Here is a 21,104-nt window from a genome sequence, read left to right as displayed (position 1 = left end):
GGGTTGACAGTTGGGCCCATTGTCTGGAATAATTTAATGTGCTGTAGCTTAAACTTACTTTACTCTATGAATCATATACACAGATATTTATAATGGAAAAACTGTGTTCATGCAGTGTTGAGGTTACACAAATACAGCTGTAGGTCTGAATCTTCAGCTGGTGTAAATTGGCTTCATTGGCACAACACCAATTTGCCCTGGCTGAGGACTGTGCCGAACACATGTGAAAGGGAAAGATCTGGCTGAAGTATCAGCTTGTCCGTCACTGTCTGTGAACAAGAAACAAACACAGAAACAAGCACAAATTTGTGTTTAGGCCCTGGTTTAGCAAAACACTTAAATGTATGCTGAGCTCTATTTTAAACCTATAAGTACTTTGATTTAATTAAGGATGTATGTTACAGAGTGGAGATGGGGATTTCAGTCAATTGGAAATTCTCATGCGTTGAAGCAGTTGTCATCAAAATTTTCATCAGAAGTTCTCCTTGGGTCCAAAAATTATTCTCAGCCAGCACAGTCTCACCAGAATAACAGCCATTCTCCTAGCAACCCTCTATGTGACCTGCCCCATGTCAGGCACTGTGGGTAATAATTAGTGTCGTTGACCCTAACCAGCCTCATCTGGTCCTCCCCAACAACTACTCATGGGCCCGGAGCTTCATTTCAGCTCAGCTGGGGGATATTAGCCTATAGCCTATGCCATAGGTTCTGCTGAACAGCATATGGATGCATGGTCTGACTTTCTACTGTGATCTGGGACCTGTTTTGCTTGTGTGGACTATCCCTGTGATTAATTTCTTGACTCAACTTGGTTGCTCTCAGGTCTTAGGAGCTATAGGGTGGGCTCTGGTTGAGGAGTCCCGTGCCTGCTGCTGGGTTATGGTTCCCAGATCCTCATCCCTTAGGGAATGGCCTGGACACCCACCATCAGCTCTCTGTTTGGCTGAATTTAGCCTCGAGGTTGGATCAGGGAGGTTTCCTCTATTCCAGGTAAATGGGCTCATTTGTTGGACTGCTGGCTCTTTTGCAGTGGAACACTTTTGGCTCTTTTCTTCAAGGCCTTTGTGAAGGTGTTGCACACTTTCTGTCTCTTTCTAGATTTTTAGGAGACCTCTGTATAGCCTCTTCTGATTAAACTGTAGCTATGTTTCTTGTTTGGAGGCACTGGAGATTTAATATTGTTATTATTTGGTTAATTTCTTTTTATAAAGGTAGCTGATGCAGTGCTTTCCAAGACTGAGTCCTCCTGTGTCAGTATAGGTTGTGTATATGCCACAAAAATGTTCTGCGGCCTTCTTCTTGTTAAAGTTCTGGTGAAGTTCATTTGCAGGAGATACAAGGAATATGGCTTGATTTATCTTTAACTGAATTGCTCTGAATGCTTTAATTTACTTAATGTGATAGGCATAGACCTTGTAGTTGGAAACTTGTGAACCTCAGGAGAGAGGCTCTGGTAGTTTCTGCTCTATGTGTGTTATTTTGTTTATATTCTGGAGGCATATGAAAATGAACTTGTTGAGCCTTAAATGGCCTTGCAGTGGAACTTTCCACTTTCTGTTGTAGATTAGTCAATTTAACACTGGCTGGGTAGTTTTGAAATTCCAAAATACGCATGGATTCTTATGTGGATGTTTTCTTAATAAGCAACACAAGCTTATTTCTAATGGTTTCCCACCTATGGACCACGGTTTCTTAGTAGTTTATATTCATTAAAGCTGACTTATTATTCAAAGATTTTGACTTGCTGTAACACTTACCTTGAAAAACTTTATGGGGTCCCCAAACTGGAAAAAGTACAACAAACGCTGTTACAGTAGGGCATATTATTTGGTTTTCATCTGGCATGTAATTAGTCATCTGTCCTCTACTCAACTACAGGCTTTTTTTTTTTTTCTTTTTAGATTAACAATGTTTTTCCTCTTTGTTAGCAGCATATGGAGGCATAGTGTGAGAATATGTTTATGCCTGGTGTATTATATGTGAGATTGACTGTAGTTTATTAAAAAAATCCACCTTGTATGCTTTTTCTGAGTGCTCTTAAATGTTCTTTTCTTATTTGGAACATAATTTGAGCTGTGTTTGTGAGAACAAATCTAGTAACTGCTACTGTTATTTGTCGATATTTATGCTGGAGGTGACCAAGAAAAAAAAAGCCAGGTAATACAGTAGGTACAGATGTTGATTCAGTAGCTGTTGCTCTCCTTTTTGTGTACCTTCTTTTTTATGAGTCCAGAAGCACAGATTAATCTAGATGGCATCAGCTGGAGTATTTCCAGGGAGATAAAAAATGACACTCCCCAGAGTCCTGTTAGGACCTTAACTTGGACAGTAAGATGACCATCAACCAGAACGTGTACAGAGAGAGGCTGTGTCTTATGAGGAAAAACTAAAAGACCTGGACTTGTTCACACTGGAAAAGGTTTCACACCTTGGAGGAGGATGTGTTTTAACTTGAAGGAAATCTTGACGTAAGAGCAAATGTGTATAAACTACCCACGAATTTGATTTAGACCTGGGAGACTCTGAAAGCTTCATACTGAATATCCCTGAGAATACCTGGATGTATTCTTGATGTGTATCCTATATTGTTCAAGATGGTGTGGTTATAGTAGTTATCATTCTGCTTTTACTTACCTGTGTGAATTTGATATTTATGGCTCAGAACTACAGACAATATGACTTGCTACAAACAGGGTCACAATTAAATCCGGTTGTATTACAGTGTTAGATAGATTTGGTTGTGTTTTTTTGTTGTTGTTGTTGTTTTTTTTAACATGTATGACCAACTTCATTAACAATTACATTTGGTTCCCTTGCTGCCAAAAGATTTGACCATGAGGACTGTAATCCTCCCACCAGTACCGCTTGGTACAGGGCGTGCTGCTGGCCACGTGATGGAAGCATCATCCTGTGGTGCTCTGTCCCACCCTTCCAGAATCCAGCACCAATGCTCAGTGAGCTCTGACAAAAGCCAGAGCGCAGAGGTTGCTACTTGAAATATTACAAATCCCATTTTATCAGAGCTAGGGCAGGGCAGCATACAATCTGCAGACATGCTGTTCCACAACCGTGTGTTTCTTCTCTGTTCCCAAACAGCTGCTCTCACACTGTTCTCACTAGCCTGCCAGATGTTACAAATCCAAGGAAAGTGTGGGGTCCCCTACTCCCTCCATCGGACTTATTCATGACCAGCTGGAGACCTGCTGTTTGGTCTAACACTTAACCTGGATTTTTCTAGTAACTCATCAACTTTGATGACAAAACATGAGGTTAAGAACTCATTGTTGCCAGCACAAGTGATGCTGGAGATACAATCTGATACCCTAACTCTTAAGTGAAGTGGCCTGGAGACCGCACGTGTAATAATTACAGGTGCATGCATAATCATTAACGAGGGTTCAGGTAGATGTTTTAGCAAAGCTTTCTGAGGAGACCCAGGAGACTGGTTTTGGCTCCCTTGACTTTCTTATAAGGGACTAATTCTCTTAATTAAATGTAGGGTGTATTTTCTTTTCTTTTCTTTTCTTTTTTTTTTTTTTTGTTTTTAGCATTTAACATTCTTCAATGTGTGTGTTTTATTTTCTTTATGTATTGTTAGAAACAGGGACTACAAAAGATAATAACACTGAAAGTTTATCTTCTGTTTTACATGTACTTAACCCCTCCTCCCAGCTACTCAGTAACTGGAAAACTCCAGCCATTGGTCTCCAGATTAGGCACAGCAGTGCAGCAAGGTGCCAGTCAGGGAGACAATGAGGACAGCTGGTTTGCATGTTTTAAGTGATAGTGTCTGATCTCAGCTATTCTGTGTTCCTGTTTAGTGTGAATTCATGACTGCAGGAATGATTAACAGACTTAAGAGAATTAGCTCACAGTCAGTCAGCACCACTCCAACTAAGAAGCAAGTCAAAGGAATAATTCAAGATCCATTAATTTTATAGTGATCACTAGGCTAGGTTTGTAAGGGCCCTTTTAATGAATGGGATGAGATCCATTGATACTGTGCTGTCTAGCAACATTATAATGACATGGAAATTCTCAGCTGAGACACCGTCTAGTCTAAGCTGATCTCACAGGGCACGTTTTCTGGATTCTGCTGTTTACTGCATTAAAAACTCATTTCTTTGACAGGGAAACTAACTTATCAAAGGATATTGAATGTTTTTCCAGGAGCCCAAGCTAGGCCCTTGATACTAGAGCAGTCTTTGCAGGATGGAGTAAAACAGCAATTATTGGGTCATTGCCATGCTCACATCCTTAATGGTGTGATTTAATTAAGCAGAGAAAGCAACACACTCACTTCAGGAACACAGGAAGCATCAGTGTTTCTCATGTGGAAAACAAGTTTAACTAGAAAGCTTCCAGGAAAGACTGCTTGTAATGTGGGCAGGCAGGCCTTTGTATTGAACCCACTGGCCACACATTACCATCTCTCACAGCATCATCACAAGTCACCCAACATCTGGTATATTCACAGAGTCTCAGCTTCCAGTCATATTATGAGAAAATAATTTTAAGTCCATTTATGGACTTTGTGGTTGAAGAGAAACACAACCCATTGGATGTCACAAGCAACGTAGACTTCATTTATTTATTTATTTAAATCCCATGATTGTTACACAAATCTTGTGGTCTGTAGGATGGTGATACTTATCATTCCTGTGCATCCTTGATTAGGAGGGTGAAAGTACAATTTTTCCCATGCTGCCAGTGATGTGTGATAAAGAAAACCTAATCCCTTCTTCATAGTATTTAGAAAATGACTACAGTTCAATAAGTGTGAAGCAGAAATGCTTAAAGTCTCTGAATGAACGAGCCCTGGAAACAAAAGCAATACAGACAAATCAAACCATTACTGTGCCCAGACTGTTCTGGTTTTGGGCATCAGACTAGTATTTCGACACAGCACTGGACTAAACCATGCAGAGGTACCAGTTCACCTGGAACTCGTTTGGGTACCTTGGCTTTAGTGATGCATTGTGTAAGGTAGATGTGCCTACAGTCTTGCAAAGCCCTGGCTGTTGAGTAAGTATATACAATCACTTCTGCCTTATTAGTCATTAAAACAGAAGTGCAATGAATGCTTTTACCGAACAAAGTATGTCATTAACCCTACTTTAGACCACAGTGAATCTGTATCTCCTTTTCTCTGGGCATCTTGCTTCATCTTCTTCCTGGTTCAAACCACGTGAAAACTCAGAGAAGAAAGACTTTTGAGTTTCAAGTCAGCGAAGATTGCAGCAGCTAACGGGAGAGACTCCAGACAGCACTGTGGAGGATAATTTGCTACAGACATATGCTAGCTGAAACCAAAGTTACCTTTTTTATGAAGAATATAATAGAAAGATTCAAAGTCTAATTTGAAGTTGAGTCTCTTCCAACATCTGCTGCTGTCCATGAATAGAAGTTGAAAAAGCAAACTGTTCTGAAAGGTGATAGAGACCTCATCATGTGTCACTCAAAATTCCTGAAGGTCATCCTTTCAACTGCTTTGTGTATTTCAGTTGATTAAACAAAAAGATGATTCAACTTTAAAACCTTTTTTTTTTTTTCCTTGATAGTCTATTATTGTGTTTTAGAAGGCAGAAGCATGATTTAACTTAACCTACGTTCTTGTCCAATAATGTGTGTATAGATTAGATGAAGGAAATGCTCTCTATCCACAGAATAATAGATGAGTAGTTTAAATTACTCGTCTTACAAAGATCCTCATTTGGCCTTGCTGACCATAAACTATTAGATTTACTGTTTATTTTCAGTGGATTGCTGCCAGTTTTCTTCTTGAATGTCTTTAGATTGTTTAAAACACTAAAAAAATGTTCACGTTGAACATTTATCTACTTATAAGTAGTCTGTGTTCGTTTCTAAGCAGAGATGTAAAATCTTGTTGGGACATGAACTTCACTGCTATGGAATCTTTCTGCCTTTGTGGCTTTTTTGTTTTTGAAGTCCACAAATGTGGCAAATGATTTTGTGCTTATTTTTCTTGTTAAATCTTAATAGAGTGGGAAAAAGGAATCCAATGAGAGAACATACTATCTTCTACCTGAAAAGCCACCTAAAGCTTTCTTATTCTGTTTAATTGGCAGTAATATTTGAAAGCCCTGATCTCATCATTGCATTAAATCTTATTTGTGCTGTCTGGGGAAAAAAAAAAAAAAATAGTCGTAGGCCTGAATTGGATCAGCTCCATTGGTACAAATCGGAAAGCAGCCAACTTGAGGATATTACTTTGAACTTGCATCATTGTAACTTGAATCAAATTTACCCTTGAAGACTATTCATCAGTATGAAATAGTGGAGACTCTGTAGTTGCAAGTGTATTCTTATAAATAAAAGATTAAGAAATCTGGTGTAAGTGACAGGTTTTGGGGACTGGGTCAGTGCCGTGTGTCTGGTGGCACTGGAGCACTTGTAGTGTTTATTTTCCTTCTAATGAAAGGGATACACAATATTTTTGCTGCAAATCCCCTGCACAAAGCAATTCATCCCTGTGCTGAATTGAGCACTCAGCACAAAATACTGGGTTTATCTCAGGAATTTGAAGTTACCCAAACAGGGCCTTTTCTTTGCTCCTGGGAGCACTATCTCTGCAGGGAACAGATAATGGATGCTGAGAAACTCAAGCAACACACAGTGCTTTTCAGGTGTCAGCCTGAAAATTGTTATTCAGTGCTATGGAACAAAATGTCTGCTGGCTGGAGGACACATCAGTGGCGTAACAAAGATCTGGACTGATCCCTTGACTGTAAGGTGGCTGCTTAGAAGCTGCCTCACTTCCTCCTTTTCACCCTAAAATGCTTGCTTTAACACCTATGACTATATTGACCTGCCTGACCTCTGCTGCTTCTAAAATTGGCTTTTCTTTTCCTTATAATGAATTGGTGAGGTTTTTTATGTTGTTGTTGTTGCTATAGAGCTCTTATTAACAGAGAGGTCCTTGGCTCACTGGGATGAAGATGGAGACAGCATGAGGGAATGAGGTTTGAAGGGGTTCTCTAAAGAAAATGTTTGCAGGAATAAAGAAATCCAGGACCGTAATGTCTGCACAGCTGCAGACAGGCATAAGGAATGGTTCCCACTTTGAAAGCATTTAGTCTCCAACACAACACAGAGCAAGCCAAATTGTAAACATACTATCTCCTATCTGTCCTGTGACAGTTATAACGAATGAACATGCTGCAGATTGGAGCATCACATTAATATGCTACGAAGTAAGGAATGAGTTTCATCAGCTTTATTCAACATATTTCTATCTGTGCCTGAAGAACTGTACATTTTACTTGGAAACACATTTGGAAGAGGGAGAAGTTGGAATGCGGACTCTTTATAGATATTAATAAAATACTTTTTTCCTTCATCCCAAAAATAATAAGCAGAAGATAGACTAGGTTTTGGCATTGGAATTGGAAAGATCTAGGAAATAGGTGTAGGAAGTCAACTGGCTATTTGGATATAACATTTGGAAACTTTATGTATAGACTATAAGGAAAGGGGATGAGAAAATCCCATCAATAATTATGGAATTTTTGGTCCATTTCTGGTTTAAGGGTACTTTATGAACTGTTAGATCTTTGGTAAATGGAGCAACCCCTGATTTAGGTCCCTCTGCTGCCATCTTTCTATATATGAAGTTGTTATTGCATGTAGGAAAAGATTGTAGTATCAGTTTACTGACGAATATGCTTTATGAATTATGTTTCTTAGCCTATTACTCCACTCACATGTGGATAACTTAAATGCTGTTATTGCTTGAGCAGCTTATTTCAATACGGAACATTTATTTGTAAGGCAACATAGTTGGGTGTGGGGTGGTGGTCACATAAAATTCCACAGTTCAGGGACATTTGTTTTGTGCTGTTTCAATCTTCTTCATTCCTCCCTAACACTTTCTTTTTCCTCCTTCTAGATGTTTGACTGGATCAGCCACAACAAAGAATTGTTCCTGCAGAGCCACACAGAGATTGGCGTGAGCTATCAACATGCCCTTGACCTACAGACACAGCACAATCATTTTGCCATGAATTCAATGGTGAGTTGGGAGCACACTGTGAAGAGCGGGTCTGGGAGTGTGAGCAAGGAAGGAAAAGGCACATGAGGCCACCTCCAGATCAGGGAGTGCTGAGGACCTATGAGAGGTGAAGCAGGGAAGGTCAGGCTGGGCTGTGGTAGCAGCCCTCTTTCTGGGAAGAAAATTGATGCTCTATCTGCCCAGATGCTGATATGATTATTTCCTTGACTTAAAATCAGCACAGTCCTGTGGAGTTTGTTTACATTTTGGAGAGTGAATACAATATTTTTTACTTTTTTGACATTTCTTTGGGAGTTAATGAGAGCTCTATGTAGTCCTTTAATAATTTATGCTTCTTCCCCTATACCCTGCTAAGGTACTTTTCAAAACCTTGAAAAAGAGACACTAATCAAGCTGTCAGTTATGGCCATGGTGGGATTTTGGCTTTTTCAATAGTTAATTGGTTAGTCCTTTTTAATGCAACTCACCTCATGTTGAGTTTTTTTTCTTTTCGTCTTTTTTTTAATAAAAGAAAGGAAAAAAAAAAAAAAAAGGAAGTGTCATTATCCATTTTTAAGAGCTTTGCTTATTTTTTCTTATTCTTGTATGAGATACTTGTTCTGGAAGCTGCCCTGTTTTCAGCACAGAAGTAAGGACTGACTGTATTGATCTTTTGGTTGTTGCAGTGGGTTAGAGAAACGGATGCATACCCCCTGCTGCAATCGCACAACGCAGATACGAGTCTCTCTGAAGGCTGTCAGTTACACAAAAGCTTGCCCAAGTCAGCCAGTGCCTGCAGATGTACCTGTACACACTGTGCATGGTCAGACTACGTTTGCATTGGAGCTGAGACTTCAAAGGTGTTGGTTGATATTTCAGTCACTAGAGAGCCACACCACCCTGTGGTGCCAGAGGGCAAGGTGTTGTCTGAAATGTTAAAGACTGCCCACCACTTTCATAAGATTACGTTAACCCTGTTACTCGGGCCAAATTTCAGCTCAGGTAATTAAATTCCACCCACCATTTCCACCTGTTTACCTATTCCTCACTAAATCATCGTGTCTCACTAAGGCAATGCATAAAAGCAGAGGATGAGAAATGTTTATAATGGCTGTTATGTATTTATTGTGATTATAATTGAAATGAGCACTGAAAAATAGGCTCTAGGCAACTGATTGCTAAGCTTGCAATCACAAAGCCAACTAACTAAATGCAGGGTAGAGCAGCCTCCGTGTAGTGCTGCTGTTCACAGAATCCTAACGAATAAATTTGTCCTGGAGGTTAATGCGTTAAAACTCATTTGGATTATGATAGATGTAAACCCAGTCATAATCCTTCACAAAGCATTGTGAGAAGAGTCAAGTTGAAAGACCTCCTTTTATCACTTTTGTGGTACTGCCTGGCATTATTTTTCTAAAAATATCCGGGAACTGAACTTGGAAAGGGATGACTGTTAATTGAAAATTAATGGGTGAAGGCAAGGGTGCTGCCTAATGAAAGAAAAAACTAATTTCCTCCATTATTCTTCCATCTGTCTCCAAGTGAACTTTTGGGATGAAGAATGCAAGGAAGTGAGGCATTTGTAAAGATCATGGGGTCCCTTCTGAGGGTGGCCATGGCTTCTGGCTGTGCCGTCTCACCACTGCCAAGCTCTCGTCTGATAGTGCTGCCCAGAAGAGAAACCTTTTGTGTTTTGGGGCAGATGATGTGCCTCCCATTTTGCTGTCTCTGGTGTAAACCACACATGTATAGTCATATGGAGGCCCATATGGTCAGCATGAGCGATACTGCGAAGAAGATTGTTGTCTTCATCTCTTATGCACACAAGATCTGTGTGGAAGGGCGTCCATACTGGGCACCTTTAGCTTTCAACTACTAAATACGTTGAGAAATGGCACTCTACTCTGCACTAACTAACTGGGCTGAAACGTATGAGCATGTGGCTCATACGCTTGCTGTAAGGCCTGTATTCCTGTTATGTGTCTGCACAGTGGCCTTTCTGGGGGGTTTCAATTCCTGGGTTGCACAGGCTGGCAATCGAGATGAGTTTTCCAGCCTGGTGACACTGTCTTGCGGAATTAAACAGGGCTGCTGTCTTGCGGAGGGCCAGTCATCCTATTTTTGGAATAGCTGGCATGAGGGTGAATGTATCAAGCTGAAAGGACATTTGAAAATTAGTGGAAAAGGGGTAATAACCTTAAGCTGCAGCCTCCTTGCACTAACCTGGCGCTGCAGTCAGCAGCGATGCTGGTTTTTAGATGGAGTAAATTCTTTGTTAGAAAAACAGGGAGTGACTCCTGCTGTCCCCAAAAGTTGACGTTGTGAAGATGAGGGTGTTAGCATGCGGGAGGCATCAGCTTGCTGCATGAGGGTGTTGGGCTGCATACTAGTCACTCTGACTGAGGCAAAGCATGCAGGAAGAGCAAAAGGAGATTAAAATTAAAGCAACCGTTTCCTGGCCATGGCCCAACTCCTGTGATAGATGATAGTTGCCTCTTGGCACACATGGGAGCTCTGTGTGAGCATGTGGGAAGACAATAGGTAGTAAGGAGGAAGCCTCTGCACTTCTTTAAGGCAAGAGCCAGTGGTAGCAACAGACTTGGGACAGATAGACTTACTTGAACAAAGCAAATACAGAGGAATGTGGGTGTTGATTGTGAGCTTAGTGGTAGGCTTGGGACACACAACTGCCTACACAGCAATCTGGTCTGTGTATTTTGTTAGGTTTTTCTGATGGTTGGTCTGACTGGAGGTTTTTACCATATGCAGGTTTTCCATAAGAAAATTGTAGTCAGGGATATCAGAAATAAAAAGTCATGCAATTGCTACCACATAACTGCTTTTACGCAGCTGTCTTGTTTTTATAATAGTATCTTAGCATACTTATTCAAGCTATTGTTTGATTTCTGCAGAAAGAAGACTGTCTGAAAATGGCTAGTGCATGTGTGCCTATTATTTGATAATATTCATGGTGCAGTAAGAGGTCTAGGTTGTTGTGCTAGGTACACCGTTCTTTGCCTTGCAGCATCTGTTGCCAAAGGCTCTGCTTCTGCAGATTTCATGTACATGAATTACTTTTGTACATTGGGAAGCCTCCGTTATTAAGTTCCCACTGATAAATATTTGTAGACTTAAGGATTAGCACTAACTAACATAACGCAGAAGGTGAGAGAAAAATATAGCTCTGGTGACTGATATTTAAGTACTCATTTGGAATTATAATTCAGTTTTTTTCAATCTCTCCTGTCATACCCTTGGCTGCTAAGAGAAGATCACAGGAGTACTTTACTGTTCCTTTACCAAAAATGAGAGCAAGAGGTCCTTCAGACCTGTTTGTCATCCCAAATATAGTAGATTTATCCACCTTGGTCTGAAAACTTAAGATTTTGATGAGTTTTAATTAACATACACATTCATATCTGATGAGCCTTCAAGCTTTCTTATGCTAATTACAAAACTGAAATATTTAGCTACCTCTTCATGCTCAAGATGTGGAGATTGGTTCAAGAATAATGACATTACAAACCCAGGTAAATGGTGTGGCTTTTTTTTTAATGCAATTTTTTTTTGTTTCTGAGTCTCCAGGGTGAACTAGATCATACTATCCACTTTTTCTCTAGACATTTGCTATGTAACTTTATTTTTGATAGAAATTTGCTTTTTAATTTAACTAGATCATTTTTAAGTAGCATGTTAGTCACAGCAGATAGTTAGATTGAGAACAGGTCAGCCATCATGAATCTGAGTAATGAAAAAAAAATTCAATCTTGAAGCGCTCTTATTGGGTGTGAGGCATTGGGTTGTGTTGTTTTTGTGTTGTTTTTTTTTTTTTGCGTGTTTTGCTTTTTTTCTCAATACATCAAAATTGGTATTTAGAGAAGATGTAGATAAGGGTGGCTGTGTGTTGTACAGGGAGAAACCATACAGATTTCAGCAGCAGTTGGATCAGATCTGGGATCTTCTAAAGGTCTTTTGTTTTCCTTATATTATGCTCAGTGCACCATAGGCCTGGTGTAACTAACAATATTTACAACATTTTTTCACAGTTCCTCGAGAAGATGCACTCTCTGGATGTTTTTTAGGTCATTCCTTTTGTTGCATGCTCTTCCTAGGTGTTCTGTGAACAAAGCTCCTTCTTGAATCAACAGTGTTACTTTTTTTAAAATAATTCTTTTTAAATGAACAATATGGCATATGGAATGTGAAAAAGTCATATCTGAGGTAATAAACTGTAGCATAGTAGTTTTTTCAAATAAATGCTGTAGATATTTTTTCCTGTGATTCAAGACAGTGCTTGTTTTTATTTCAGTTTCAAAATAAATTGTTGGTCTTTATCACAGCTGTATAATATTTATACTGAAGCAATGCTACTTCTCACAAAGATTAATATTTAGCTCAACCATTGTGTGAGTAATCTCATTCCTCTAGTCACTTTGATAGAGGAAAGCCTTGGTGTTTCAATATGATGCAAAGCATATTGATCATCGCTCTGCACTTGGATATATGGTATGTGTATCACTTGTTCTGGACTGAAGGTACTTGTACTTCCTTTGCTGGAACTGTTCTGTGCCTGGATCTGTTAACCTCCTGGAAGAGTGAGTTATCACTTTCCATGGAGCATATGTAAATATGGCAGAGCTCACTGCTGCCCATCCTGCTGTCAGGGAGGCAGTTGTCTGACACTAGATGGAGATGCATATTGTCCTAAGGAAGTCGCAATATATTTCATACATGTTACAATTTTCCTGTAAAGGCTAATAATGTATTTTGAAAATTCCCAGCGTTTGTCTTAAATGAACAGTATTTTTCTGTATGTAGGCTGAGCTAAAATGCCATCCAATATTATTCTGCAACATTCTAGATGTAATTGGCCTTGTTATAGAAACTTAAAGGTCTTAAAGATATCTCATGAGATTATTTTGTCACTGAAACATTCTGCTTTGGGTTTATGTGTTAGGTTCATTTTGCAGATGGTTTCTAAACTTACAGTAACACAGTGAAAGCTTTTCTTGCCTTTTTTTTTCTTTTTTCTTTTTTTTAAACAAAATCTTCAGCAATCAAATTTCACCTTCAGTTAATCTGCAAAACCCTTCTTTTGCAGCCCACATCCACTGCCACCACAATATCTCAGCTAGTTCTCTAGGAAATGAGATGAACACAGCCAAGTTTCTTGCAGATTTAGTGCTTCTCACTGCTCATTTTTCTTTCAAGAGTGTAAGGTATTCTCTATATATCTGTAATAGAAGAAAGTAATGTTCCAGCTAGAGTTGGAAGGTTTAATTAAGAGGGAAGGTCTCCCAGCATGATTATTAGATGATCAGTTCTGAATTAGTGTTGTATTTCCCTGTGGGAGATCATTCCCCAGCTGAACCACCACTACTGTCAGTGCTTACTGCTGATGGCTGTTATCCTAACAAGTGTTAGGGACTTTTGCAATGAACACATGCACTGGAAGGAATGTCTATGTTATAGACATTAGTTATAAAAATCAAGGCCTCACTTACGCTACAGGAATGGACTAAGAGATGGTGGAGACACACACACACACACACACACACACACACACACACACACACGGTATTCTGAATTTGAAAGGCATTGCAGGTGGCCTCCCTAAACTGTCAAAGAAACTTGCATATCATGATGCTGTTGCACATACAGAGAATTTTTGCTTTTGTTTTGTTTGTCCACCACGTGTCTTCTACGAGTAAAAAATCCCCTTTCTTGCCCAGAATTTCAAAGTTGAAGTAACTAGATGAAAAATTCCCTCCTGTTGTATTTGCAGACTTTCAAAAAGCAGTCCCTACATGTAGAATAAAGTTTTATCAATGATATAGGGAACATGTTCATCAAAACTTGGCTGTACCCTAGTATCACTACAACAGAATGTCAACGGAAGTGTTTTTGTCATTACTTCTAGACATTAATATATGTTTTCTCATTGTTTGACCTATTGTATTCCTGTGTAGCCATAAATCAGTGATCCCTTGCAATGCTCTTTGGGGACACCTCTCTGTTTTGAAGAAAAAGACAAGGGGGAGGAGAGAAGGAGAAGACTTCCGTTATATTTAAAGTGAAACTCTCTATGAACCTGGTAGTTTCCGGCCTAAAGGAAAAATAAAGTCACAGACATTAGTTGCTCAATTTAATTTACATCCTGTTAGGATAAAAAGATCAGTGTAGTAATAATACAGAAGCTCTCAATTCATTCAGTTTTTAGAGATGAACAAACCAGAGGGAAAGGAAGGTTTAGCTCTGTGAAATGTTGACAGTTGGCAGCACAGACTTTTGTTCCATTTTACTCGGAACATTACACATTGGCAGATAAAGATGAAAGCAGCCAGTTTACAACTTTATTCTACTTCACGATGGAAATGTCTTGAGTCTTTTTGCGGATTGTGGTCAATTAAATATTTCCTCCTAAAACTAAATTCTAGAGTGCTTTGAAGCTGTATTGAATTTTTCAACCCACAACAGGCATCCAAATCTCCCTCACAATCCTGATCCCATAACAGCAACGTCTGATAGGATGTGCTATTCTAAATTTCAGTTTTAAGTCTTCCCTGTTCCTTGGGTATCTCTGAGACCTTGGATGAGCATTGTGTCTCCAAGCCCCGCTTCAGTGTCACTGCCTCATAGAGGTGTGACAGATAAAGCAGAAGGAAAGGATAACGGTGTTGTGGAGTAGAAGATACCTGCATTACACTACCACTAGGAGCTGTACAGAAGAGCACACCATGTGTGACAGTCTGCTCTTGAATCCATGAATCCATTTATCACTCAGGAAGCACCAGGAAGAACATAGGGTGAGCAGGTAACTACCAAACTGCTCCTTGCAGGAGGGCTCCTTGCTGGAGGAGCTGTGGAGTTAGTGGGTTGGCTACAGGACAGCTTGGTACTCCTCCATGAGAAAGTTTCATCTAGTAAAGTGAAATTCCCTCTATAAAAATCCTCTTCTCCATATAAACATGTAAAAAACAGACATAACAATATATAAATCTACCAAAAAAAAATAAATAAGACTAGGACTCTATCTGCTATATTTCAACTAATTGTACATTTTATCCTTCTACTAATTAGTAAGTCCATATACTGTAGCTACAGAGATCTAAGGCATTCAGCTGTTTTCCTCCTATGGAATCACGTCCACTGTATTGCAATGGCTGAGACAATTCTGTAGGGGAGAAACAACAACTTAAAAAAAAAAAAAAAAAAAAAAAGGAAACCTACTATTTTTGACATGAAATCAAAAGTTTTTCAGCAACATTTTTTTTTATTCTTGAAATACAGCAAAGGTTCATTTCTTCAGTTGGTGTACCTCATCCAGTTTTTAGCAACTGTTGCGATGCTATATTGCTTTCCATCAGAATTGCTGACCTGAAATGTTAAGGAGTCATCTTGGCTGAGGTTTAGTCATGAAGGCTTTCAGGGAGAAAAGCTTTAAATATTTATTATTCTAAATTACGTTTAGAGGTGTTTGAATTTTAGATCACCAGCCACAGTCAAATCATAACAATTTTTTAAAAATATGTTAAAATCCAGGAAAAAAAAAAAATAAAATCAGTGTTCTTCTAACCATACGGGGGGAGGGGGGGGAGTTTTGTTTCTTTAAAATTAATCTGACAACTTCTATTTAAATGAAATTTTTAAGAGAGGCTATGAGGTAAGGGAAAAACTAAAACTGGAGGCTGGGTACTGCTTTGTCTATGTAATTCATGTCACAGCTTTCCCAGTCATGGTTTTACTAGGAGAGCAGACTGGTTGTGAGGACTGTGGTCACATCCCTCATTACTTTAGCACCTACAGGTGTGGTTAGTATACTTTGTAGTTATCCAACAGGCTTTGCAGACATACGTTGCCCTGCTTCACAACTTAGTTTGGAGCTGTGCCTACCTTAGCAGTGCTCTGCTGTGTTTCATATTTGGATTGGCAGATACCTTGCCACATGGTGCTCCTACTCACTATGATGAGATCCTGCTCCAGAAAACTTTTCAACCTCCAATTTATTATTTGTCCATGAGTACTACTGTAAAAATCATCAGGGCTCTGTCTGCCCTTGTGTGTAGGGGTCTTACAGATTCCACTCTGAAATTCCTAAAGCCCTTTTGAAGTGGCTCAGCAAGACGAAAAACAGTGAGTCAGTACTGGCAAAACATCTCAAATGCTGGGACGTACGTTCCTTCCTTCCAGTGAGAGCAGAAGAAGGAGAAGAGTTTGCATCAAGTGACTGTCCAGAAATCTGCAAGACAGATGTCATTTTTCTCTTGACAGTGCATCTGTATATGACATTGGCATGGTGGCCCTTTATTTTTAGGCTTATGTTCCAATGCTTGGGGTATCATAATGTAGTTACTGCTGTCCACTGTCCTGTTTGAGAAAAACCTGTTCTTCCACTGCTTTGAGGCTTGGTAAGAATCACCATGGGGAAGTCTTGTGAAAGAATAGAAAATATCCTTTTAGTAGGCTTTTTGAATCCTTCTAAATTCACAATGTAGTTAAATGATCTCTCTGCTGGAGAACAGCTTAAAATAACCTACAGAAAAAATAACGTTTTAACTGAAGAACACAATATAATGCTTATTTCTATGGAAATTTATTTCTCTATAGAATATCCTTATGAGCTCTTTTAAATTCTATAACATTTTTACATTTGTTGACACTGCGTGTCTATAAAGGATTGTCAGAGAGGTCTCAAAGGATAGAAAGCAAACATTTCATTTGTAAATATGTGGACTTAACACACAGAAAGATTAAGTAATTCAACAGAAATATCAAGAATAAGATAGAAGCAATGAGTAAACCCCAACAGGTGAGTAAATAGCTAATGTGCGACAAATGGTTTTACCTAAATAAATACAGAAAAAAATAAACTGAAGAAGAAGCAGGGCAAGATAACAGTGGTAGATAATGGCATAGATGTGCAAAAAGATTCCTGGGGGATGTATTTTTAGAGTGGAAGGTAGTATGCCTGCTATTCATGCATATTTAAATGGGTGGTTGATTGCTCTCTCTGAACTGCTCGGCTTTTCTCCAGCTGATGGTGTTTGGAATACGTAATGAAGGCAGGGGGTGGTCATGGTTCTTCTTGCTCATTATTTATGTGTGCTTTTTAATTTTCAGAACGCCTATGTCAACATCAATCGGATCATGTCTGTTGCATCCAGGCTTTCTGAGGCAGGCCATTATGCATCCCAGCAAATTAAACAAATTTCTACCCAGCTGGATCAAGAGTGGAAGAGTTTTGCTGCAGCCCTGGATGAGCGTAGCACCATTTTAGCCATGTCTGCTGTCTTTCACCAGAAAGCTGAACAGGTAAGCTGCTTTTGTGACTGGCAAAGTGGTCCACTGCCGCTTTGATAATTGTGATGCTGCAGTTATTACCCTATGGCTTTTGGATTATATACAGTGAGGTTAAAATTCTTGTTCCTAGTGGAGCAGTGTCTCAAACACAAACAGTGATGTCGACCCCTCCCCGCTTCTGAGTGGATAAGAAAATATGTTTAGGCCTTAGTGTTGAGATCTGGTGATAACAGAAGTACTCTGGTGCAGTAATGTGCTGCCTTGTTTCACTTGCCTAGTATTTCATCGGTGCTGTGGATAAAGTCGGGATTACTATGGTCAATAAAAAAAGTATGTATCTACATTCATATGTATACATGGGATGTGCACAGAAATATTCATAGGTATAGCATAGACCTACACCAGCAGACAATTTCCAGAAGCCAAGGCATATTACTGTTAATGAAGCTTACAAAATTCAGTCCACCTCCACTCCTGCAGCATTCTCCATTGCCCCAAGCTTTGTTAAGCCTCATTAAAAGACAGCTAGTAGCATCCCAAAGAACTTTCTGTCCCTGAACTCTGGTTTGCATCTTTAACAACTACCAGAATTGTTCCATAATTTCACGGCTAAAAGCAGACTTAAAATGTGTCAGTGAAGAAACCTGCTTTTTTACACCTAAACCAGCTTCACTTAATATTGATGGTTCAACTTTGGTTATATGTTGATTACATTTATTTTCCATTGACAAATGGTGCTTTGAGGCTCTCTTGAGTGCTGTTGTGCACTTGTTTTTTCCAAGTAGTTTATTTAAAGCTACTAAGTGGCTGTGGTTGATATTTCTATAATAACCCATATTTCAAGTGGCTAAAGAAGAAATTATTACTGATATGCCAGAAACTGCGCCTTGTAAATCTGAATGTATGCATGGAAATGTTTAGCTGAAAAAGTAAAGATTTTCTTTGTTTGTTTCTGAGCATAGAATTATCATGGATTTTTCTTTATTTTCTGTTTCTTACTGACAGCAGACCATAGCACAGAGCAATTACTCACCCTACTGGGCACTTACTCATGTAAGCATGCTCATTGGCTTTGAGACTGATACGCTAACAAGATGACCAGTACAAGTACGTTCATCTCAGTACAATGGACACTGTAAAGCATAGTTGTAGAATTCATACTGATAATTGTCTGTCATACAGAAGAATCAAAAAAGAATTTATCCAGTCTACAGTCTTAATGAGAATAATACAAGGTTTATTAATGAATTAGTTCTTTTTTGTTTGCTTTGGTTTGATGTGTGTTTGTTTTGGGGTTTGTTTTGCTTGTTCACAAGCAATCCCCTATTTTTCTGAAGTGTCAGTCTTGTTTGCAATTTATGAGGAGTTGCCAAGGTATTTTATAGCACAAAAGGCAATAAAACAGAAAGCTATACTAAGCTGTCTGTCAGCTAAAGGTGAATTTTTTTTGTCACTCTACCCTTTGAACACTGTCAAAGTGGATATTTTGCTTCAGCCTGAACTTGAAAAAAAGTTTCACTAATGTCACTTTCAGCTTTGGCTCTTTTTTATTTTACAATTGAATGGATGGGTCTGAAAAACTCAGTCCTCCCTTGGCACCTCTATAAAAGAAACTGAATTTTGTTCTGCCTGACAGAATACAGTATCTCATTATTAGGCAGACAGGAGAGTTTGCTAATTCTGAACAGCAGTTGCTCCTCACTTGTAATAAGCAACAATTCAGTGGGAGGTAAGCGCTGATCTCAAGCCTGTAGGCTCAGACTGCTGGAAGAAGGGGAGTGTGGGAGTTAGCGTGTCCATTAGCCAGGGCTGAAGTGTTGGTCCTGCTTCAGTAACTCTGATAGAATAAAGCAGTGACTTGTAGGCTAATAATTTAGTCATTTGACCTCTGTATAGTATAAAAAGTGAGGTGTTTGGCATCTGTTCTCTAACTCAGACCAAATCTGTGGTCTATCAAGCCTTCATTCCAAATGTGGTCCTTTATTATGTGGCAGCACCCAGGGTTGTGGTGGTGTTCTGTGTTTGTGTTGTTTTGTTTTTTTTTTTTTGTTACTGTTTTACTTTTTAAACTCAGATCAGAGCTTCCTCATTTTACAATAAATAAGGCTTATATCTCTGAAACAAATATGTAGATAAACCCACTACTTCCTCTGCCCTAGATCAAATCTTGTTTTTGCTCCCTCTGTTGTGTTGGTAATGGTAGTACTGATGCAGATCCAAACAGTTTTTCCCACAGTATGCCCCTGCCTCCCCATACCAGTCTGATATGCAGATTGCCTTTCCCTCTCCAGTGCAATAAGCCACTACCATCTCTTTATTCCATCCTTCCTACTGATTGTAAATCTTAGTAAGATCATAATCTTCCAGCCGTTGGCACACCACAGCCTGCAAGGAAGTTGTTGGCTTGGGACAGAGATTTATGAAAAGCTCTATATCTTATAACATGCAAGCTGAGCAGGAAACAACTTGTTTTTCAAGGTCTCTTCCTAAAGACCCCACACAGCACACTGTACAGAATACAATTTGTCTGGTTTGAAAGGATGAAAGGCTGAGTCAACCCTGCTGGGAATTGAACCTCACATCTGTCTTCACGTGCTTCAGAATCGCGTTGCTAGCCTGGCTCTCACAGCAGATACATGTGGCACACTGAATTGAACTTGGCTGAATGAGTTCCTGGATCAAAGCTGGGTTTTTGCTTTGTCTCTTTCTTTTCCTTCTTTCCTTTTCTTTGGCGTTTTCTTGATGATGGTTTGGTATGTATAAATTATGTTTAAAAAAAATAAGGAAGACACGCATGTGCCCAAAAATGCATACAAAGAAAAGGGGAAAAAAAAAAAAAAGGAAGGAAAGAAAAGACAAATGTTGCCAACTCAGCCTCCAGCCAAGCTTTCTTCAGCACGTGTGTTTGATGAAAACTAGTAAACTAAACTGCAAATACCTGCTGTGTCCAGGTGAAGGCTCAACTCAGGATACTCAATGGAGGTGTTTCCCAAATGTCCCTTAATTCTGCCTGCTACAAATCTTTCTTTTTTTTTTTTTTCTCTTCTCATGTTATCATGGAAAGATCTTCTAGAGCAAAAGAGAATCCACTTCTATATCTTTGGGTATATCTGAGGCTATTCAAGGTTGCAAGAAAAAGTGTCTTATCTCACTGTGATTTTGAGAGAGCTGTGCTGAGTTACGCCAGAGGAGATTCTGACCCACTGAGTGCCAGATGGCAGAAGCAGACGTACTACGTGTCCTCCCCTTTCTTGGTTGCAATCTCTGAAAGCGTGCTGAAGTATTAATAGGATGCTCACATCTCAGATTTTGTCAGAATGAACAAATTAACGTCTTCAATCATCTGAGAGATCCAAATCAATTAATTCTGGGCTAGCGTCTACCCTCAGAAGGACACAAGCAGACTTACTGGTTAAAGTAGTTAGTGTTGGGTGTGTACACTAGACATTCATGCTGATTCTCTGAAAACTGACCCTTGACTATTCATTTCATGTTGCCTTACTCCCCAGACAGGAATATTACTGTTCTCATCTCTATCTGGATCCCTCTCAGTATGTCCTGGGGTTCTCTGTTTGAGGAAAGGAAATGCAAAAGAGAAGAAAACAAAAAAGGGAGGAAGAATTTGAGGAAAGGGAGGAAAGGGAAAGTCAATTGATATCTGTGAGATGCAGGGATAAAAACAAGATAACTTCTGCATTAGGTAGGGAAAGGAAATTCCAAAAACAACATCAGGAAGCATACGGTTAACCTCATCAAAAAAATATATATATCTATATAAAATATAAAATCAGGA

General features: G+C 39.3%; 1 protein-coding gene across 3 annotated transcripts in view; it reads left to right on the top strand.

Annotated features, from left to right (window-relative positions):
• Positions 1-21,104, top strand: part of KALRN (kalirin RhoGEF kinase) — a 496,625-nt gene that overhangs the window by 216,461 nt on the left and 259,060 nt on the right. For all 3 annotated transcript variants that reach the window (XM_084524614.1, XM_084524615.1, XM_084524616.1), the window contains 2 exons: positions 7,910-8,032; positions 17,132-17,323. In XM_084524614.1, the coding sequence (XP_084380740.1) occupies positions 7,910-8,032; positions 17,132-17,323 (315 nt within the window). The remainder of the gene's footprint in view (positions 1-7,909; positions 8,033-17,131; positions 17,324-21,104) is intronic.

This window comes from Aythya ferina (genome assembly GCF_964211825.1).
Source record: "Aythya ferina genome assembly, chromosome: 6".
In the NCBI taxonomy this organism is placed as follows: Eukaryota; Metazoa; Chordata; class Aves; order Anseriformes; family Anatidae; genus Aythya; species Aythya ferina.
The sequence above is the reverse complement of the archived record's forward strand: the minus strand, read 5'-3'. Positions and strand labels throughout refer to the sequence as shown.